The 22,716-nt window shown below is 56.1% G+C and overlaps 1 protein-coding gene across 4 annotated transcripts; it reads right to left on the bottom strand.

The window, feature by feature from the left end:
- Window positions 1-6,115: 6,115 nt before the first annotated feature.
- On the bottom strand, window positions 6,116-19,304 carry ZBP1 (Z-DNA binding protein 1). 4 transcript variants are annotated; one of them, XM_047770797.1, is made up of 8 exons: window positions 19,033-19,304; window positions 16,596-16,794; window positions 15,595-15,675; window positions 15,013-15,186; window positions 13,645-13,806; window positions 12,103-12,306; window positions 10,877-11,113; window positions 6,116-9,119 (listed from the first exon to the last, which is right to left on the bottom strand). In XM_047770797.1, the coding sequence occupies exons 1-8, from the start codon at window positions 19,036-19,038 to the stop codon at window positions 8,971-8,973; spliced, it is 1,212 nt and encodes a 403-aa protein (XP_047626753.1). In that variant the 5' UTR covers window positions 19,039-19,304; the 3' UTR covers window positions 6,116-8,970. The 4 variants fall into 4 exon arrangements, with proteins under 4 accessions (XP_047626753.1, XP_047626749.1, XP_047626752.1 ...); XM_047770793.1 differs by having other exon boundaries at window positions 16,596-16,817; window positions 19,033-19,303; XM_047770796.1 differs by having other exon boundaries at window positions 13,645-13,803; window positions 16,596-16,817; window positions 19,033-19,303.
- Between the last annotated feature and the right edge of the window lie 3,412 nt (window positions 19,305-22,716).

Genomic DNA, 22,716 nt, shown 5'->3' with positions numbered 1-22,716 from the left:
TCCATGTTTTTTCTGCGCATCCAGGTATTGTTTAATCCAAAATGTGCATCACGCCCGCGCAGAGCCCTGGGACCTGCTGGGATCATCCCTACGTGGCGGAGGTCCCTCTGTCTCTGTCACTGAGGGTTCTTTGACAACCCGAGCCGCTGCACACGCCCTCTGGGTGGGCCTGGGGGTGACTCAGGCTGGCTGAGCACGTAGGTTGGACGTACAGAAGCAAAGCGAGTTTTCCAGGGTTTTTGGTTTCTGTTGTTGCTGCCCTCGAGGCAGGTGGAAACTTCAGAGCCCTCAGCTCCGTGACTCCATGACGAGAAGGGGGTTTTGCCAAGTCCACATTCAGACACAAAGATCACAGCGCTGGGGACCAAGCGCCCCCGCTGCCCCCCAGCCCTGGCCTCCAGTGTCTGCTCCACCGAATGGCCTGGCCACCTGCCTGGCTCCTCTCAGAGTTGGAGGAGCCTGACTGCCCTGGATAGATGCACCGAGACTGGAACACAGCCGGGCAGTCGGACCTGGGTTTGATCTTGCTTTCAGGGGCCTCGGTTTCCTTATCTGTGAAGTGGGCCAGAGCCCAGTCTGTCCATTTCACTGGGCTTTTGTGAGGGTTAAACAGGCCATCTCTGTGTGCAGAGCCAGTTCCTAAGCCTGTGTGCAAATGCGGATTCAGGGATTGTGGCACCAGGACAAACTCAAACTGCCCGGCGTGTTGCCACCATCAGCAGAGGGGGCAGGCTGTCATCCAGCCACGACAGGTTAGCCCACCTTTGCTGTCACTGTGGCATCATGAGCACAGATGTCCCCTGACGTCCCCAGGGTGCTCACGGCCTGCCAGGCCCCGCCGCAGATGATCCCAGCGAAAGCCCCATTTCGTAGAAGGGAAAACTGAGGCTCAGGGAGACTCAGCAATGTTTCCAAGGGCCTGTGGTAAGAGTTGGAGCCCTGATGGAGCCCAGGCCCAGTTCCCCTGGTTTGGTGGGAAGAAGCAATGCTGCCAGTGTCACCGAGGTGTGACACGTGTGTGTGTGTGTGTGTGTGTGTGTGTGTGTGTGTGTGTGTGTGAGATTGGGGGAGGGGGCTAGCCAGTGTGGAGACACCCCCCTGCCTTGGGAGCTGAGCTGTGTGTGCATTCCGTGCTGGCATTGTGGGAAGGGAGGGCAGTGTAGGAATTAACCTGGAGTCTGTGGACGGGCTTAGGGTGCCGTGCAGAGCCCCAGGACCCTAGGGGGAATGTCGTGGGTCTGGCCGCTTTGGGGGAGGGAATGAGAAAGCATCCCCACCTCCGCCTGGCCCCTGGCTGGGACCCTGGAAGTTCTTAAACTCAGCTGGCTGAGAGCTGCAGCCGCCAGTGGCCAGGCCATCTGTGGCCAGCAGGTGGCGCTCGGCCCAAAGCTGTGAAAGGCTGAGCGCAGATTCCTCCAAGGCCTGCCTGCAGGTTGGGACCGGCTGGGACCTGGGACCTGGACCTAGCTGAGACCAGTAAGGGACCTGGGACCTGGCTTGAGGCTGCTCTCCCCCCAGTTGCCGTCCTGCCACAGAGACCAGCCAGAATTGGTTTGGGGTAGGGGGCGGCTCCTTCCCAGGGGGCCTCTGGGATCCCAGCTACAACTGTGGTCCCTTGGTGTCCTGGGTGTGCCCAGCTGGAACCAGGCTGGGATGGTCTCAGCCTCAGAACAGCCCCTGGGGACCCCAAGGGTGCTTCAAAGAATGTCCCTGCTCTATTACGCTAAGCGAATAAGGCAGACAGAGCTAAATACTGCGTGATACTGCTTATATGTGGAATATAATGGGATACGACAAACTAACGAGTGTACCATAGGAGAAACCAACTCAGACGGAGAACAAACTACGGTCACTGGTGGGGGAGGGGGGGCCCGATGGGGGTGGAGAGTGGGCCGCACAAACTTGTCGGGTGTAGACAGGCTCAAGGATGCAGCGTACAGCAGGGAGAATAGAGCCAACGTTTTGAAAGATCTGTAAATGGAAAGTAACCTTCAAAATTCTATAAAAATAAAAAATTATTAAAAAAAAAAAAACCGGAGTTCCCGTCGTGGCGCAGTGGTTAACGAATCCAACTGGGAACCATGAGGTTGCGGGTTCGATCCCTGCCCTTGCTCAGTGGGTTAACGATCTGGCATTGCCGTGAGCTGTGGTGTAGGTTGCAGGCGCGGCTCGGACCCCGCGTGGCTGTGGCTCTGGCGTAGGCCGGTGGCTACAGGTCCGATTCGACCCCTAGCCTGGGAACATCCATATGCCACGGGAGCGGCCCAAGAAATAGCAAAAAAGACCAAAAAAAAAAACCTACTCAGGCCCCGCTCCCAGAGCCTGCCATGGACCGGTCTAGGGTGGCCTGGGAATCAGCATTAGTTAGAGGCTCCGAGGGCTAAGGATCACTGTGCAAGACACACTTAAATTCTCTCCAGGAACTCCGTGGGGAAGGGGCGGTCTGAATTTCTTCCCATCTGACAGAGGGAAAAACTGAGGCTCAGAGGTGACGGGCCTTCCCGTGAGGTTACACTCAGGTTACACCAAAGGGCTGCCATGCCAAGCCTTTCGTGGCATTAATAGTGACAACCTCCCCGGTGCAGGCTTTCTCGCCCTCCGCACTGCTGACGCTGGGGCTTGATGGTTCTTTATTGCGGGGGGCCGTCCCACTCAGCAGAGGGGGAGGAACACAGCCCACCCCAACCCACCACGACCCCCCCTGCCCTCATCCCCCGAAGCTGTGAATCCGGTACCTGGTGGGACGGGCTTTGCGGATGCGATTAAGGATCTTGAGATTCGAGGGATCCTGGGCTGGCAGGTGGCTGAAAGAGATCCAAGGTTCTTACAAGAGGGAGGAGAGGGGAGGGGAGGAAAAAAACAGAGAGAGCTCGGGAGATGTGGGGGGAGAGGGAGGGGCCGCCAGCCGGGAGGGCAGGTGCCTCCGGAAGCTGGAAAAGGCAGGCTGGAGTCTCCGCTGAACCTCCAGGGTAACAGCTTTGCCCACCTTGGCTTTATTGCCATGAGGCCGTGGCATTCCCGCCTTCAGAATCCCAGGATGAAGAGTTTGTGTTGTTTCCAACCACTCCTTCACGGTAGCTGGTCACAGCAGCAACAGGAGGCTAGACCTCCCCACCCATGACAACCAAGTCGCCGGACTCGCCACAGGTCCCAGGATGGGGTGGGAACGAACAAACTTCTTATCCTTCCCGGAACTCTTCCCAACAGAGGCTTCCCTCTCGCAAGCCTGAGCTGCGTGCAGTAAACTCTGCCTGGCCCATTCCGCAGATGAGAAGGCTGAGGCTCGGAGCTGCTTGGTGGGCAGCTGGGGGTGGGGTCCCAGAGAGTGACGGCGGCACCAGGACTCCCCTCCAGAAGCTCACAGCCTCTGTCCCAGACTCTGCACCCCTGTACCCTCGTGGCCCCCACCAGCAGGTGGAGCTGGGTCTGCAGCCCCCAGGTAATGCCAGGCCTTTGCAGGGAGGTGGGGGGCTCCGCAGCCCAGGTGAGGGGCAGTAGCCCCACCCCCACTGCCTGGCACCCCTGCCCTCTGGCTTCTCTGAATTTTGTGTTTGTTTACAAAAGTCAAAAAAAGAACACACACACACACACACACAAACATGAGCGCACTTTTTTAAATCTTCTCTTGGCCTCATCCAGAAGTTTGCCGAGCCAGGGACTGAACCCACACTGCCTCAGAGATAACACCAGGTCCTTAACCCACTGTGCCGCAGAGGGAGAGCCACATACACACTTTTTTTAATTCAAACGTTCCAACAGATCTGCAATACATCCATCTAGAGTTCTTAACAAATGCAAAAATATACATTTAGAAATCTTGTCCATTTTATTTTTCCCTCCGGAAACTTCATTCCTGCGTTTGCCCAGCCTTGCATTCCGGGCCACGGCCAGATGCTTCATCACTTTCCCGCACAGCCTCAGGCTTCCGACCTCCCCTCACTCCCGGGTCTCCTTCCCCCCGTGGTCCTTTCTCTCTGCTCCCCTGGTTTTAGGAGAGAGCGTCCACCTGCCTCGTCCTGAGAAAGGGGCGTGGAAAGCAATTTTAGCCATTTCCCTGGAAAAGGCCCTTAGGTTCCCTCTCCCGGTGCGCGCGCGCTCTGCAGGGCAGCAAGGCCAGGGGGCGGAAGCCCTTCCCTGAGGATTCTGAAGGCTTTTCCTCATCTCCCAGGTTGCCGTTGGGCCATCCTGCTCTGTTAGTTGACCTGCCATGTGGTTTGGCATCCGACGGCTTCTAGAACCTTCTCTCTATCCCCAATATCCCCCAGTTTCATCATCACAGGTCTCTTGGTTGAGGCTTTGTTAGTCACTGAACCACGCAGTCACGGTCTTGCTCTGGCCCTTTTAAAAAATACAATTCACACCCCTATTTTATTCAGTTTCTCCACTCAGAAGATTTAAGGCTTATTAATCCTGTAAATTTCTCAGCTCTGTCATTGTCTGTTTTATAAACAAATTTTTATCTGCTACCTGGAAATTTTTTTCTCAACGTTGTCTCTCAACTATTCCTTTTTTCCTTCAATAATTGGTTTTCATACTTAAAGTGTCAAGAGCTTGTCCTCATTCTTCTAAACTTCCTCTTTTTGAGCAAACCTTTCTTGTTTCCGGGTTGTAATATCTTCTCCCTTGGAGGGTGCTGGCGATGGGGCGCTGATGTTTTCTTCTGTTTGCTGGATTTTCTCAAGTTCCTCCTAAGTCGCCTTTATGTTAGACGGCTTTTTTTTCTGACCTTCTTATTGGCAGCTTCTCTCAGATGTCTTGTGAAAATGTCTTTTTAAATAAAAAGGCCAATATGTGTAGTTTTCTGTAACCTGGGCTGCTAGTGACACCATATCTGTCCAGCAGGGACACTCCCCAATTCCAAGCACCTCTGCCCTCTCACGACACCTCGTCCCCCCGACATGCCATGCAGGAGGCAGAGGAGGAGCTCCTGGTATCATCTAAAGTAGGAACAAAGGCACAGGGAGGTCTACCCAAACCCCTGGAGTGGCTCAACCCTGCCTCTGATGAGCTCTCTCTCTGTAGCTTCCCAGGATCCCCCTTCTGTGTTTGGGGGATCCTGGGAAGAAACACCCATGTGCCTTTCTTGAAGTGGACCCCTGACTTTTGCCAGTGCAACACCCTTCCGTTTCCTTCCTGGGGAACTGGTCCCCAGCAGGTGACCAACCCCACTTCCTGCATCCTGGGGGGAGCATGTTTGACCCCACATTAACCAATCAGAGGACCCCATTCTCCCTGATTGGTTCAAGGATCAGCATGTGATCCATGCCCAACCAATCAGAACCCTCCCTGGGACATTCTACCAATAGCATTTGGCCTGAAAATGTCTCTTTCTGTTGAGGATGCTAAGCTGACAGGCCAAAAGCCTTGGGTGGCTGGCAGCCAGAGTCTCTCAGAGAGAGGGTGAAAAAGAAAACTGAAAATAATGCTTGCAGTTCCCATCGTGGCTCAGTGAAAATGAGTCTGACTAGGGCCCATCAGGATGCTGGTTCGATCCCTGGCCTTGCTCAGTGGATTGGGGATCCGGCTTTGCCCTGAGCTGTGGTGTAAGTCACAGATGCAGCTAGGATCTGGCATTGTTGTGGCTGTGGTATAGGCCTGCAGCTGTGACTCCGATTTGACCCCTAGCCTGGGAACTTCCATATGCCACAGGTGTGGCCATAAAAAGCAAAAAAAAAAAAAAAGTTTGAGCTCCTGGATCCGGCTATTCCTGTAGCTGTCTCTTGATTGCCCAGTTGCAGAAGCAAATAGATTCCCTTTTTAGGTTTCTGTCACTTACAGCCCAAATGCTCCTGGATTACTCCCTAAACTCCTTTTTTTGCTCTAAGCCTCTAATCTTGGCTGTCTGCTAAAGCCCTGCAGGCGAGGAATCGGGTCTGGGCTCACCCTGAGAGGAGCAGAGAAGCTGGGGTGAGAAAATAGAATTGCATTTAGTGAGCAGGTTATGGTGAGTTTGGAAAGTCACTTCTAACTCATGGAGCAAATTCCTCCTCTCCCCTCCCAAGCCCCCACCCCCATCCAGCTCCAGGAGCTGCAAGTTCTGTGGGCACCTGTATCACTGCACAGGAGGAGGAGGGTGGGGTGAGCTAATGAGCAAAGGACCGGCGGATGGACAAGCTTAATCATTCTCTGCTTTTAATGGTAGCTAGTTAATTTCCTTCCTGAAGAGACCAGCTTTGACTTTCACCTCCAGCCCCCATTAACTACCGACAATGCTCTGTCAGCAGGTTTATGACATATTAATTATACAGAGAGGGGAAATCTCGCAGGAAAAATGAATGTTCTGGCTTGGGCTGCAGGTGGAGCTGAGGCTGAGTTCCAAGACGCATTTCGATCGCCCACTGATACAGGCCTGGTTAACCACAGACCTTGGACAAGCTTTGAGGCAGGCGGTTAGGTTTCAGCTCACCGCAGAGGGAAGACAATGCCAGAAGGAAAGAGCCAAAGCAGATTTCAAGCCCCTTAGAGCTGGCGGCACTTTTGAAAACTGGATATTCCATGGAGGAATGACTTGGGGGCCCCCAGGTCACCATGGTGGTCCCCTGTGGGCCAGGCAACTCCAGCCCATGGGACAAAACCCTCCCTTCTCGTCATGGATCCAGCTCCCCTGCTGCAGGGACCTGGAATATTCACGCAGGTGGAGCCGTGCGGGTCTGGAGCTCAGTGTCAAGTCCAAAATCCTCTCCAGCCAACCTCTTGCTTCTATATTCTTTGCACCGTTTTCTAGCAATCCGCAAGCTGCCACGCAGCTCTGAGAAATCATCTTGTTCTGACCATCACGCTTGGCCTGGAACACCGTCTCTGTGCCCCCATCCTTCTCCCTCTGCCAGGTGTTGAAGAAGCTGTAGGGCTTTCTCCTCCCCCTGGGGAGCCTCCTGGCAGTGGCTGGGCCCCTGTCCCACCCTCCCTTAATTCCCCGGGGTTATTCCTGCTCAGGACACCTCGCCACGTCCTGGGCCCGCCTCTCCCGCTGACTGTGAACTGCTCGCTGAGGGCAGGGCTTTGGCTTCCCCTCTCTGTGGGCCTGGTACCTGGGAGGTGGTCTGTGAAGGGACCTGTCCAGCACAGGCTGGAGGGTCAAGAGCGAAAAGACAGGGCCCCCGTGCCCAGTGGATTCACCGGCTGATGCTGGGGAGATGCAGTTCATCTCTGAGGTTCCTGCTTATCTGCCAGCATCCATTGTCTGAGCTCCTGGTAACTTTGGAAAACAGCCCATCTCTTGCCTCCAAGCCACGTGACTGGGAGTGACTGATCTTCCTCCTGGTTCCAGGGGCAGATCACAGGACACCATTTGGCCAACCACGACATTCCGTTCCTCTGACCAATGACCATTTGGGGGATGGGCATGTGACCAACACCATCCATCATGGCTTTTGCTCTTGGGAAGAGGTACCCTCCTCTCACTGGGCAGCGGTTACACGGGGGCCTGAAGCTTCCAGTGATCATCTTTGCCCACACAAAGGAAGGCAGACGGAGAGATGGAGAGAGGGACGCTAAGTCCTAAGACATTGTCTGAGCTCCTGGATGCAGACATTCCTGAAGCAGGATTTATGCTTGAACTTGTCCATATTATACAAGCCAATACATCCCCTTTTGTGCTGAATCAGGCCCCAGCTTTCTGTCATCTGCAACCAAATATTTGTTGATGAATACAGAGACAGATGAATAACAGGGCAGTGAGGCATGGGTGTGATGGGAAGCACAGGAGCCCTCAGGAGCGGAGAAGAGACGCAGGCTGTGCTAGGTGCAGGGGAAGCCTTCCTAGACAAGGTCATGTCTCAGCTGTGTCCTGCAGGCTGAGTAGCATCCAGCTAAGGAAAGGGAGTGGCAGAAGCAAGGAGGACATGCTGCACCAGGAAACCAAGATCAGACCTGACTTCCACGCTAAGGGGACCCAAGACTCATCTAGTGGACAGAAGCAGAGATAGGTTCAGGAACAACTGGATCCAGGAGCTCAAGCAATGACTCGGGACTCCCCTTTAAGGGACACCCTCTAAGTGCTGCCTGCTGGTCCAGGCACTTCTCAACACATCATAGCATGCGCCTCAAGACCCCGCCAGTTAAGAATTTGTGCAATGACGTTCTTTCCTGAGGCCCTGTCATGAGCCAGGCCCTCGTCCTCCAAGGTAGACACTAGCCCCGGGGGACACGGCTCCTGGGCATTGCACGACGCGGTCCAGCGGAGGAGGCTCAGTGCAGCGAGAGAGGTCCACATGAGGCTTTGGGAGGTGTGGACACTGAGTTTCAGGAGCCTGAGTGTGCGTGCGGGGCCGGAAGTCTCGTTCCGAGGTGGCCCCGCCTGGCTAATTGGTCGCCTTCATGCATCCTTTTCCACTTTCCTCCCATTATCCCTCCCCAGGTACCACCTCCACCCCTACCACACTTCTTGGTTCTGGAAATGCCACTGCACCCACCCCTTTGAGGGGGGCTCTGCCCCCTCAAGCTGATGGTTGGTCAGCTGGGGTCACCTGAACCCATGACCTCTCTGGGGCCTGGAGGGAAGGGGTTTGCCCCCTGCAAGTTCAGCTAAGAACTCCCAAGAGATCAAGGCCAGGGTGGGAAGGTTCTAGAAATGTCAGGTGGTAAAGGGGCCAGGCGGCCATGATGGGCCTCGAGGAGGTCAGGTCGTGTGTGAGAGGCAGAGAGTGGGTGGCCTTGCTGGATGGAGGGTCGGGGAGAGTGGCCTGGCCATGCTGGCTGTCAGTGCTTCCTCTCCACACCCCGAGAGGCCCAAGGGGACTGCCCACCAGGCTGCTCCTGGCCACCAGCAGCCCCGCCTCTGCCCCACGCCAGGCCCAGCCCAAATGCTGACGCACACTGGCCACGTATCAGGAGGCAAGGTCAAAAGGGACACTTATGGCAGCAGAGAGCGGGCTTGGGCTCACCAGCACCCGGCTCTTGCTGTGCGAGTCCGGCCTGCGGGCTGCCTGCTCTGAGCCACCCCGCCAGGCCCCTGTCGGCTGTTCTGTCCCCTCAGTGGCCGTCTTCTGTGGTTCTGGGACCCCTGCTTCTGAGAGTCAGAGCTTCCAGCTGGGAGGTGAGCATCTCAGCGTCGCTGGGGGCAGCCTGACCGCCGTCGGGAAGGACCTGGCTGCTGCATCTGGCAGCTCCAGAGAGAGAGTCTGGGGAAGAGATGGGGACCCAGGAACGCGTGAGCCACCTCGCCTCGAACAGCTGTGTGACCAAGGCGATGTGGCTCACGGGCACTGAGGCCACTGCTTGGGGCCACGGGCTTCCAGGCAGATGACCTGGCAGACCTTTAAATCGCTCACTAATCTCGTGGCCCCTGCTCGAAACCCCCAGGCCGGCCCAGCTCACTTCTGATAAGTTCCAGGCCTTTCTTCTGGGCTTCCCGGCACCGAGACACCTAGTCTTGCCCGTGGGATCCACGGCCTCCAGCCCCAGGGCCCCTGCGTGGGATTCTGAAGGTCACCCTTGTTCCTACTCGGGGCCTTTGAATTTGCTGTTCCCTCCACCTGCAATGCTCTTCCCAGCTCTGAACTTGGCCATCTCTTCTTCCCCACGGGCCTCAGCTCCAATGCCTCGTCCCCCCGAGCTGCTCTGACTGCCCGGTCACGGCCAGTGCACCGCCCCAGGTAGTACTGGTTTTTACAGTCTTGGCCTTGAAAACCTTGAAAGGCTTGACCGCTCTGCGATTGTCGGGTGCCGCCTGGACTCTGATCTCCCTGAGTGGGGAGTATTTGTCTGTTTTGCTCACGGCTGTGTCTCCAGGAAAGGGAACATTTGGGGACCAGAGTGGGGCCAGAGTGGGTCAATGAATGAATGAGTGAACTTCTTCTTTCCATCTTTCTTTCTCTCTCTTCTTTCTTTGTCTGTCTTCTTTCTGTCTTACTTTCTTTCCACCTCTCTCTCTCTTTCTTGCTTTCTCTCTCTCTCTTTCTTTCTTTCCTGCCCCCACAGCATGTTAAAATTCCCAGGCCAGGGATCAAACAGGCACCACAGCAGTGACCCGAGCCACAGCAGTGACAGGCCCAAATCCTTAACCCACTGAGCCGCCAGGGAACTCCAAGGACTGCTTCCTTCTAACACTTGAAAGATGGAAGAAACATAAGGTGGCTAGAGCATTATCTTGGGGGGAGAATCAGGGAACAGGGTGACTAAGAAGAGAAGTGGGATCATGTTCCAGAAGTTTCCAAGGAGGGCCAGCTTCATGGGCATGGGACTGGTAGACACGCAGGCCCATTCAGAGGAGCCTGTGCTTGGTTTTCTGCTCTGCTGTCTCTGTCTCGAAATTCTTATCATGTTTTGAACAAGGAGCCTTGCTTTTTCTTGTCACACTAGGTCCCACGAGCCACATCACCAGCCCAGGGGCCCCCGCCATGTGGGAAGCTCATCCAAGCCTCACCACAACCTGCCAGCCACAGGCTGTTCTAAGGGCCCTCTTTTGTTGTTGTTGTTGTTGTTGTGTCTTTAGGGCCGCACCTGCAGCATATGGAGTTTCCCAGGCTAGGGGCCTATTTGGAGCTGCAGCTGCCGGCCTACACCACAGCCACAGCAACACCAGACCTGAGCTGCGTCTGCAACCTACACCACAGCTCACAGCCACACAGGGTCCTTAACCCACTGAGCAAGGCCAGGGATCGAACCCGCGTCCTCATGGATACTAGTCAGTTTCGTAACCCGCCGAGCCACAACAGGGACTCCCTAAGCACCCTGCCTTTACACACAGGAAGCAGAGGCTCTGAGCTGAGTGTGGGTCTAGGTGGGCCTGGCACATCCTAGCTTAGAGCCCCTGCTTCTGCTATGACGTCTCTGCCTCCCAGACTCCGCTGGGAAATGGGAGCCCAGGGCACGACTGCTGAAGGAGGGCGTGAAAGGAAGGGCGAGAGATGGCGCAGGGCCACGGCCGCAGGCTCACCTGGGTCCTCTCCTGGCTCCCCGGGGTCCGCCCTGCCCTCCTCAGGCCCCGAGACTCCCCCGGGACCAGCCGTCCCCGGGCTGACGCTCATCCTGTTGCTGTTGCCCACGGTCGTGTCCTCCAGGAAGCACGAGCGAATTCGGACCTTCTGGGCCATGACCCCTTCGGCGGCGTGAGGTCCTGGCTCGGGGATTTGAATATCAATGGAAGCCTCTGGACTCGTAGCTGAGACAGAGCCTGTGGATCAGCCGAAGGGAGAGATGCCGGGCGGGGGGGTGTGAGCAGCCTCGTGGTGGCCCTGGGGTCCTGACCCCAGGCTGGCTCTCAAGTCCTCTGGCTGGTTCTCCTCCCGGCACCTCCGCACAGGGGCCCACGCTGAGCTCAGTCAACAGCAAGACGTGGCCGCACGAGGTCCCTCTGCACGTGCCCTTCCTCTGCCTGGGCCACCAGCTCTTGGCCCCCTGTCTGCCCGTTCGGGTCCCCCCGCCTCCTGCAGTCCAGCCCAGAAGGCCTGGTCCCCTGGGGCTGTCCCCTGGGACTCGACCACTCCCTCCCGCCACCTCCTGCTCCCCATCCCTGCTTCCCGGCAGCTCTGGAACACCGTCTCCATCCTGGGCTAGAATCTTCATGTGGCCCCAGCCCGGTCCCCAGCCCCTGCCATCTGGTGCCTGCTTTTCCCAGGCAAACTTCACAACAGAGTCGTCCATGCTCAGGTCACCTCCGGCCCCTGGTTGCTGGACCCCTGGGCCTCCCTTGACCTCGCCAGCCTCCCCTCTTCTGGAAACTTGGCCCCTCGAAACCCTGGCTCCCTTCTCTCTCTGAGGCCTCTGCTGTCTGTGTCCCCCAGCTTGTCTCAGATGACCAGTGCCAGGGAGGACACAGCCTGGGCCCTCTGGTCACTGTGGACAGCGCCTAGATGGTTCCTGTCCCCACCTCCTTAGCTGCTTTCCCATCCGCTGTCTCTTTTGTCCCCGCTTCAGCTGGCTCACGAAACAGACCCTACCCATCGTACAGATCAGGAAAGTCAGGTTTCCCCAGGCAGGTGAGGAATGAGAACCCAAGCGCTAGCTCTGAAAGAGCCATGGGCTCTACTCTGCAGTACAGCCTCTGGGTGGAAGGGGGGGAATTTCCCATCATGCCTCTCTCCCCACAAGGCCTGGCTCAAGTGCCATCTAGCATGGATGGGGGTGGGGGTGGGGCAGCCTGGTGGGCTATTCTCTGGGTACCTGGGGGGCTGCCACAAGCGCTATGGGCAGGGCCCTCAGCCGGGAAGCTGTGAAGTCTCATCTCGTTGCCATGGCCCATCTGTACCCGTCTGAGCACAGACTTCTCCATGCAGATGTCCTGGGGCCCCCAGGATCCAGCCAGGGGTCCCTGGGCTGAGGAGTCGGCAGGCACCGTCGGAGGGAGGTGGAAGGCAGCCATGGAGCCTGGCAGGGGACACAGAAACATGACCCCTGACCCCCACCCTCTGCCCCCCCCCACACGTAAGCCCTGGCCGGACAGAGGCAACAGGACTCTGAATTCTTTGTGGACACCATCCGACAGGAAGTGGTTCTTTCAGGCTCTGGATTGGAGAGCAGGTGGGACAGCTTAGCACGGGCTCCCTGGTTTTTAGAGCAGGTGCCTGGGGTGTCCCTGGGGTACTAAAAATAGTCCTCTACCCCCCGGCTGTTCTCACACCTCTGAGCCTGGCAGGGGAGGTATCCTTTGGGCTTACTCTGTGAACACCGAGTGCTCAGAGCCTCTGATATTGCTTTATTTTCTCAGCATTAATTTTTATGGTTTTCAACCTAAGGTAATGCTGTAAAAGTTTACTTTAAAATGTATTTGAGGAGTTCCCGTCGTGGCTCAGTGGTTAACGAATCTGACTGGTAACCATGAGGACGCAGCTTCGCTCCCTGGCCTCTCTCAGTGGGTTAAGGATCCGGCATTGCTGTGAGCTGTGGGGTAGCTCGAATACGGGGTTGCTGTGGCTGTAGTGTAGGCTGGCGGCTACAGCTCCGATTGGACCCCTAGCCTGGGAACCTCCATATGCCAAAGGTGTGGCCCTAAAAAGACAAAAAAAAAATTGAGTGGAATGAAAAGGTAAACCATTGAACAACATTAAGTAAATAATCAGCCATGGGCATGGCCAGATTTGGGAAGGTGATGCTCAGAGGACTGATGCTGGGGAAACGTTGACATAGGTTGGAGGGCAGAGTCCCTCATTTCACAGCTGGGGAAACTGAGGCCCGCAGCGGGGAAGGGCTTTCTCGAGGTCATGGGATTGTTCCAATATTTAGGCCTATGCGCTCACTCATGTCCCACGGCTGGACTGATGGGTGACCTTCTCCCCATAGTGCCCAGCATGGAGCAGGCTCCACTGGCTTCCTGTGGTCATTAAAGCTAGGACGAACCTGGGAAGATGCATCATAGGGCCTGAGATGTTAACATGTGGGGAAAAAAAGTGTCTCAGAACAAGCAAAGTGCTGCAATGACCCCTTGGGACATCCTAGTGATGGAGAGTGAATTGAATTGTGTCCGGTGGGGAAATACCGAGTCCCATCGAAAATGAGGCAAAAGATGTTGGGATGAAAGGAAAGCAGGAGAGGCTTGATCCAGCCACAAAGAGAGCTGTCCTCATTCGCGGGAAAGCTACAGGGACCTTGGACATCTCAAAGCTCTCCTTGCCCCCTAGAGGGCTGAATGACCTCTCCTCCCTGTCCTCACCCAGATGGAGCAGGTGCCTGGCAGGGCCCTTCTCCTGGGCATCTCGGAGGACTTACCGCTTTCCCCAGAGGACTCGTGTCTCATGATGACATTGCCATGTCCAATCTGGATGTTTTCAGAGTTCTCAATGGAAATGCGGTTGTTCAGTCCCTTCTGATAGATCATGTTGATTGGATTTTGCTGGTAAATAACCGGGGTGGACTGATTTCTAGAATCTTCTGCAAAATAATATTCCACTCAATCCATTTATACTTCTCTAGGGGTCAGGAGTTCCCAATTCTAGTTGGCAGCACCAAAATCTCCTGGGCAGCTTGTTAAAAAAGCAGATTCCCAGGGGCCCACCTGGGGGTTCTGAGCCCACACGTGCCGGGGCAGGGGGGTGGGGGGGGCACGCAGGTGCTGGCATTTCACCAGCCGCCGCAGGTACAGCAGAAGAGCCTTGCTTGGCCGTCGTCCTGCAGACCACCTACCCATGTGTCCTCTGCCACCCCTGGAGGAGGCGGAAACCTCACCGCACGCCCACCCTCGGCCCCTCCCACTGAGAAGCAGCCACAGCCCAGGCCTCTGCGGTCTGGGCCCCTCTCCCTTCAGGGAGAGCTGCAAGGTGGCTGTCCACAGGCTGTTTCTGGCCACGTGATAAGCTCTGCTTGATATTTTTAAGAATATGGCTTTGTCACGACCATTTACCATCAGGCCCAGGACGCTGAGACCCGCCCCCCCCCCCCAGGGCCACAACGTGCAGGTGTGTCAGCCCCACGCGGGCTCCACAGATGGGGCCACATGCCCACCTTCGCAGGGCCTCAGCTCCTGGGCCTTTGTGAGCCCTTTCCTCCATTAAAAAAAAAAACAAAAACGACAAAACACAACAAAATTTCGCATTACATTCTACGACTGCAATGGGATAAAAAGAAATATCATCGGCCAGAGTCATTATTAGCCATTCATTGGTCTGCGGATTTTAAGAGAAATTAGAACACTTTTGTGATTCCCCTAAAAGCACTGCGGGCTCTGGGCCCTGACACTGCTGCGTCTAGTGGGAAGTTGGTCCTGGGACTCTGAGCCCAGCTGGGCCTTCTCTTCCAGCAACTTTCAACTCCGAGTTGGGCAAAGCGCTTTCAGGAAACGGTCAGCACCCTCAGGTGGAGGCCTGCACCCTGGGGCTGATACTTAGGAGGGGGCCACGCCTCCAGGAAGCCCCCGACCCTGATTCCTCCGCCAGCATGCCCTTCCCTCCTGGAACCCCCTTCGGAGTGACCGGTCACCAAGACCACAGCAAGCTGCCCGGGGGGGTGGATGATGAGGTGGAGCCGGCAAAGGGCTGGTGGGCAGGAGCCCAGCAAGGGCCAAGTGCTGGGTCTTACGGTTTCTCTTCGCAGCTCTGCCCCTCTGGCCCGTCCAGGTGTGGGCGGCAGGTAAGGGCCTACCTGGCTGATAAACCCCCCAGGCGTTTGACTTCTGGTCCAGGGTCAGGAGGTGCATATTCCTCATGGCATACAGGTCGCGGTTGACTTCCTTCGCCGTCTTCATCCCCAGGGCCTGGGCGATGTGCAGGGCCTTGTGGGGCCCCTGGGCTTTCAGAAGCCCGTAGATCTCCGTCTCTGGGAGGCAGGAGGGCACACGGTCAAGGGGGACCCCGGAGTTTGAATCCATTCCCCCGCTCCCCAGATGTGTGACCTCGGACAGACCCAGCCCCTCTGTGCCCATTTTCCTCATCTGGACAAAGGCTACAGTAGTGATGTCCCCAGAGGTGGTGCTGGGGGTGGCGGAGGCTCCTCAGGGGCCCCACACGGTGCCTGGGACACAGGAGGTGCAGGATAAATGCCCACTGCCCATCAGGCCAATGACCGCGTAGCCATGCGGCTGCTTCTTCGGAAAAGACTGCATCTTGCCTCCGAGCGCTTTGTGGGAAACCAGTAGGGGAGGCTCGAGCCCTGAACACTCAGCATCTCAAGAGGCCAAGGACAGGTGGGGGTCGGGGGAACCGGAGTGGCAGTAAGGGTGCTCACGCCGCTCGCTGAGCTCAGGGCCAGGCGTCCTTGGGCCAGGCGTCCTTGGAATCGCAACTGCGTCTTGCCGGGGCCTCTCTGCTGAAGAAAGAAAGACGAGTCAGGGGGCGCCTGGAGGAACGGGAGTGGGGGTGGGGGCACTGCCAGGCAAAGGGGGCTGCTCCGGAGGCGGCCCCAGTGCACAACACCTGAAACTCAGATTCTAGAGTTAAACCAGCTTCCCCCCGGCCCTGGCCCTGGCAGCTGTGTGGCTTCCCTGCTCAGCATCTTCTCTGGGAAGCTGGGAGCAGACAGTGTCTGCTCCCCCGGGGCTGTTGCAGGCTGGTGGCACCCAGGCAGCACGCTGGCCCTTTGCAAGTACTTGACCTGTGTCAGCACTTTTGGCCCATGGGCTGCAGAACTAGAGAAGCAGATCTGTTCTATTATTTTCACACCATTGTTATTGTCTTTCTTACTATTATTAATGTTTGCTGATTGCCTACTATGTGCTGGCACTAGGGTCAGAGCTTTTTTTTTTTTTTTTTTTTTTTTTGCTTTTTAGGGCTGCACCTGCGGCATACAGAGGATCCCAGGCCAGGGTACAAATTGGAGCTGCGGCTGCCAGCCACAGTCACAGCAACACTGGATCTGAGTCTCGTCTGTGACCTACATTGCAGCTTGTGGCCATACTGGATCCTTAACCCACTAAGCAAGACCAAGGATCGAACCCTCGTCCTTATGGATACCAGTCACATTCATTACCGCTGAGCCACAGTGGGAACTCCAAGGCTCAGCACTTCGTATCAAATCCTCTCAAAGTCCTAAATGGCAGCCCTGCTGTTATCTCCGTTGGCCAGAAAAAGAAACCAAGACACAGGGAGGGGACATGGAGTGCCTCCGAGGGCAGAGCCTATGTTGGAACCCTGTGTTGGAAACCCGCCCCCAGCCGTGCTGGGCTACTGCCAGGACGGCTTGTGCAGGGGCCCATCCCTCCCCTCCCCCACTCCGGGACGGCAGGTTACCCTGCTCTGCCAGCACCACTTCTCTGGTCCCGTCGGTCCCAGCATCGCCCAGGCACCACGTCGCAGGGCCCACGAGGGTGAGCCCTCCCCTGGACTCCTTCTTCATCTGGTGGAGGACTTGGTTGAGTTTCTTCTTGGGCACCTGGCATTTGATGACCAGCTGGGCAGTCCTCACGGGGGAGCCGGCATCCCTCAGCACCTGCAGGATCCTCTGCTCAAGGTCTGGGAGGGAGACAGGGGCAGGGAGAGAGGCGAGCCCCCACCCAAGTTTAGAGAACTGAGCTCCCAGCCTGAGTGGGAGGCCCGGGAAGGGGGCGTCCAGGGCAGGGGTCTGAGCAGACACCTCTGTTCAGGGAGGGGCCCACGTGCTGGTCAGACATGACCTTGGCACTGGGGCCAGACAGCCTAGCGGCCAGGGGAGCACTGAGGGCAGGTGGGCACCCCAGCCCTGGACGTCCTTGGAGCAGAGGGGAGTGGAGGTGCTGGGATGCAAGAGGTGGGGGCTGGACCATGGGAGGAGGGGGTGGCGGGGGGGGGGGGGGGAGGCCCGCCCTGGCGTCCTCCGATGGCCCATCCTCCTCCGCTCAGGCTCACCCTCCACGTGAGAGGCGTCACAATTCCTCCGCACCCGAAACCCAATGAACATTTGGAAACAGCTCTTTCTGGAGGTCCCCTGATGGCCCAGCAGTAACAAACCCGACTAGTATCCATGGGGACGCGGGTTCGATCCCTGGCCTCAATCAGTGGGTTAAGGATCTGCTGTGGAGGTGGCTGTGGCTGTGGCTGTGGGTCAGATTCAACCCCTGGCCCGGGAACCTCCATATGCCATGGGGACACGCCCCTCCCGCCCCCCCAAAATACTTCTTACAAAGACAGAACTGAGACAAAGGCAAGGCAAGCCCTAGGAAAGACCCAGCCTCGGCAACCTGATCCCACACCTTCTGGGCTTTTCCTGGGTTCCTAGTGGGCAGTATTGTGGGGAAAGGGGCAATTCACTTGCAGATACTGGGCTGGGCGCTGTGGCCTGCCCTTGTGGGTGGAATGTTTGCATCCTTGCTGGGCACAGGTGACGGGCAAGCAGAACACCTGGGTTCCCCGCCCCTTCACATGCCAAGCCCTACCCCGCAGCTGGGATCCAATCCAAACCACTGCGGTTTTGCCCAGCCTTGGAAAGAGCTTGATTCTTGAAAAGCTGCCCCTGGTGGGCGTCTCCCCCTGGCTCCTCCTCCAGTCACCTGACCCTAAAGGGGAAACCATGCCAAGAAGGCTGGGCTGGCCTCCTTGGCTCGCTCTCCCAGCTGGGGAACCGGAAGCTGTGAAATGGACGAAGCAAGGAACCCGTGGAAAGCCCCCAGCGGAGGAAGTTAAATTTGGTCACGAAGTGCCCCTGACAGGTACCGGCAGGTCCCCTCGGAAAGTATGACAGGACCTTGGGGAACAGCCGGGGCCCCTGGGCCACACCCGGTCAGCCGCCCTCCCTGGCTTGCTCTCTTTTCCTGGGTTTGAGCCCCAGTTCTGTCACCTGCTAGCCGTGTGACCTCTCTGGGTCCCGTTTCCCCATCTGGGAAACAGTGAAACGTGCAGCTCCATGAAAGATTGCAGTAAGGATTTTTTTGTTTGTTTGTTTGTTTTGTTTTTTTGCCTTTTCTAGGGCCACACCCACGGCATAGAGAGGTTCCCAGGCTAGGTAGGGGTCGAATCGGAGCTGGAGCCACCGGCCTACACCAGAGCCACAGCAACGCTGGATCCTAGCTGTGTCTGCAACCTACACCACAGCTCACAGCAACGCCGGATCCTTAACCCACTGAACAAGGCCAGGGATCGAACCCTCAACCTCCTGGTTCCTAGTCGGATTCGCTAACCACTGAGCCACGACGGGAACTCCTGGTGAGGATTAAATGAGCTCATGATCACAAAACACAAACGAACAAACAAAAAGCCCCTCAGGTCACAGCCCACGAGCTTTTGTTGTGTGTGTGTGTGGGGGGGGTGGCCTAGAGCACAGCAATGGCTCAATAACAGCTGGCTGTCACTGAGCGCTGCCTGAAGCAAAGTTATCCCAGGAGAGAAGGAGCAGGATGCAGCCACGCACAAGCCCGGGGCCACCCGTCCAAACAACTTCTGTTCTTCCTCCAAACCGAGGGTGAGGACAGCGGCCCGGGTCCCAGGCTCAGTGGGGTTGTTTCACCAGCAGAGCCTCAGGGATCACAGGTGGAAGACGGAACGGCCATCAGGCTTGCCCCGGGGGTCCTTGCAACATGCACACCAAGCGTGTTGCAAGCTGCCTGGGGCAGATGGAGGCTCTGAGTCAGACCCAATGCCCTCTCTCCCTCTTTCTCGCTCCTGCTTTGCTATCAGGGCTGTGATCGGCCGAGAAAAGGAACCAGGACAAAGTGCAAGTTCCACCCAGGAATGTCCCCTGTTCCTTAGAAGGTACCTGCATCCTCTGGGTCGGCAGGGGTCTCGGCCACGTCGGCAGCAGCCGCTGGGAGCCTGGGAGCCTTGGGGACAGTGGCCTGCTCCGACTCCATGGCCTTGAGAAGGTGGGTCTGGCCGAGGTTGAGTGTCGTTTTGTGACCCAGCCTGGGGCTGCTGGCAGCTGTGAGGATGTTCCAGCTTCACTCGCCAGATGTGAGCTGTTCACGTGCCCGGAAACAGGCCTCGTCACTGAATGAGCAGATTCAGGGCATGAAGAAAATGAAACTTGTCTGTGTGGTATTCAAAAGAAACAAAACTGAAAGTAGAACGGAGCAAGACAGAGTTAGGGCTGCAACTAGATGCCCGTGGGGAGTTGCTGAGCTGGGCAAGGCCAGACCTTCCTCTGGGGCCGAGGGCTCCCACCGTGACCCCCACAGCCCACCAAGACACCTGGGGGGGGTGCCCTGATCACCTTTGTATATGTCATAACGGCAGCCCTAAGCAATGAGATCCTGCTGTGTGGCACTGGGAACTATATCTAGTCACTTGTGATGGAGCTTGATGGGGGATAATGTGAGAAAAAGAATGTGTGTGTGTGTGTGTGTGTGTGTGTGCGCGCGTGCGCGAGAGACTAGGTCAGTTTGCTGTTCAGTAGAAAATTGACAGAACCCTGTAAACCAACTATAATAGAGAAAATAAAAATCACTATTTAAAAAAATTTTTTTAATAAAAAATAAGAGAAAAGAAGTTAACAGTTTCACCAAAAAAAGGGGGGGGAAGCACAACTCCAGCCCTCTTTCCTGAGTCCCTTCTACATGCTCTGCGATCCCGTGTGCCCCTGACTCATCGGCGGGGGGTAGGGGCTGATACTGGTCTCTTTTCTCAGAGAGGAAACTGAGCCACTTGCTCAAGGTGAGGCAGCCCACCGGATCAGGGACTCGTCCCCAGAAGCCCCTGGAATCGGGGTCCCAGCTGTAGAGGGAAGGAGGGGGCGCCAGGGTGGGGCACCCAGGGGGACACTATCCCCAGCATTTCCACAAAGGGAGGCATTCAGGACAAGTATATCCATGGAAGGGGTCCCAGAGGCTTGTCTCAAAGCTGTCTTTGTAAAGCAAGCAGGGAAAAAACCCAATGCCTGGCCCTCCTCAGAACAAAAAAATCCCAGTCTCAGGAGGTGGGGCTGAAGGTCCCAGGTGACTTTATTCGAACCCAAGGCGGAGTGTTGGACAAGTCAATAAAAACCACAGTGAGGCTTTTGTTCCTTTTTTTTTTTTTTGCTCTTTTTGGGCCGCAGCCACAGCATATGGAAGGGGTCAAATTGGAGCTACAGCTGCCAGCCACAGCCACAGCCACAGCAACAAGGGATCCAAGCCATGTCTGCAACCTACACCACAGCTCACGGCAACAGCAGATCCTTGACCCACTGAGCAAGGCCAGGGATCGAACCTGCGTCTTCATGGATAATAGTCGGATTCGTTTCCTCTGCGCCATGACAGGAATTCCCTTACTCTTTTAAAATAAGCAAACAGGAGAAACATATGTCTCTATGTGAATTGACAATATTAGTTTTAAATGCGGAATAATTGGGAGAGTGCAGTTGAAATGTCGAGGCACCCTCCGCTGGGGGCTCCGGCTGGGCCCCTGCAGGCTACTGGGAGCCGCCATGCCAAGACTGGCCACCAGGTGGCGCCCGCTCACCAATCTGGGCCTGCGTCCCCTTTGCCTGGTCCCTCTGAGTTAGGGGGCCTCTCACCTGTCCCAAATGGTAGGAAAACCCTGACTCCATCTGGTCCTGCCCCCACCTCTCCTCATTCCTCCTGGCCTCTCCTCCTCAAGCTTCCTTGTGTGCTGCTGACCCCTTAGTGTGACGCCCCAACCTAGGCCTTAACCCAGGGGCCTGGTGGCTTGCAAGTCAGGCTGAGGGACTCCAGCTTGATCCGAGCGTCAGCTTTCCTTTGGCCTGTGTCCACCTGGACATGTTTGGATGGCCCTTTCCCCTTCCCCTGTGCCCCGTCCCTCTGTATCTCCACGACCCCTGTGCCGCCCAAGCTACATGGGGCCTCCACACTGGCTCTCTGAGGCTCACGATGAGTCTGCCACAGCATCCGCTGCACAGGGGAAGCCAAGTGTCACTGGCAGGTGCCTCCTGGACGAAGCTTTCTTCTCCAGGGCAGGTCTGAGCTGCAGCCCTGCTCCTTCCAAGCTGTGTGCCACCGCATCTCTGAGCTGCAGCTTCTTTAATTATAATGCAGAGATAATAAATAAGAAAAAGCCCATCTATCTGACACTTAGGTATTCACAAAATGTGCATCATTTAGAAAATGCCAGGGATTGAACCTGTGTCTGATGGGTCTCCATAACTCCAAAATATAGACGCTGGGGAAGAGAGAGAGAGCAGAGAAGCAATTTAATGCAGGTGGGTTTTGCCTTCCATAGCATTCCGTGGCATGTCAGGAATTCACGGGAGCCGTAAACCTACAGTGGGCACCCCACTACACTGAGTGGGATTCTCACTTTTAAAGTTTGAATTATCTTGTATTTCCTCTTCTGAATTTAAGAGACTTCTAATATGATTTTGACTATAAGGATTATTTTTAACTGAAATACAGTGGCTTAAAGGATACAGACACTTCTTTCTTTCTCCTATAACAGCCTGGTAGGCAGTCCAGGTTTGATGCACGGCACCACAGTATTGAGAGCCAGGCCCTTTCTATCTTGTTGCTCTGCCATCTGTGGCCTTCATTCCCAGGTGGGCCTTATGTTCTAAGATGGCTGCTCAAGCTCCAGCCATCATGACTGCATTCCTTATAGCAGAAAGGAGGCAAGGGAGATATCTCTCCTTTAAGAACACTCACAAGTCGTGGAAACATTCCACTGACATTTCATCATTCTCATGGTCCAGCAAGGGAGGCTGGGAATGAAGATCTTTATTCTGGGTCACCACATACCTGGCTAAAATCCGGGGTTCTATTACTTGCCAACTGGGGACAACAGACGTCAGAGAGTACCTAGCTGTCCCTACCATTGCAAGGCTCTATCTTTCTCCCCAGGAAAGGGACAAGGAAACTTCCACTATGCCTTTAGGGATGACCATGCATTAGAGCCTATGTACTGGGCAGGTCTGAGGTTGCAGTCAAAGGCAGTTTCTGTACTCTCAGAGCCTCTGGTCCAGGGCGGACGACACAAGGGGAGAGGAAGGGAGTCAGGGACACCACTCTGCCTGGGAAGGACCTCCAGGGCCATAAGGAGCTCCAAGATGGCGCCACTGGAGCCCAAAGCCCTTTTTTGCCTTGGAAAGCTCACTCCCTTTTCATGGCCTGTGTTTTTCTGGAAACTATTAGAACTCTCCGCCCAAACCAGATGATAATTACATGTTACCAATCTCGAGTCTTTAAATTTCTCTCTCTCTCTTTAAAAAGAGAGATATTTTTACTGCTCATTGTGTTGGCAAAGCCCGGTCTCCTTTCTACCCCGGCAGCCTGGTTGTTATTACCGCGCTTTCTCTGTGAATTCACCCCAGAGGGAGGGAGGGGAAAGGTCTGAAGGCAGCAAATGGGGATAATAATGTGTCTCTGGCCAGGGGCAAAGGTCAGAGAACCAGAGGCGGCAGAGAGAGAGGGATGGTACAAGATCACAGGACTATCAGAGGAGGGCCAGGAAAGAAGGCCCGGCCAGGGGCTGCGGGAAGGCAGCCTGCACATGC

Source organism: Phacochoerus africanus, chromosome 3, assembly GCF_016906955.1.
Source record: "Phacochoerus africanus isolate WHEZ1 chromosome 3, ROS_Pafr_v1, whole genome shotgun sequence".
NCBI lineage: Eukaryota > Metazoa > Chordata > Mammalia > Artiodactyla > Suidae > Phacochoerus > Phacochoerus africanus.
This window is presented reverse-complemented; position numbering and strand designations above follow the sequence as displayed.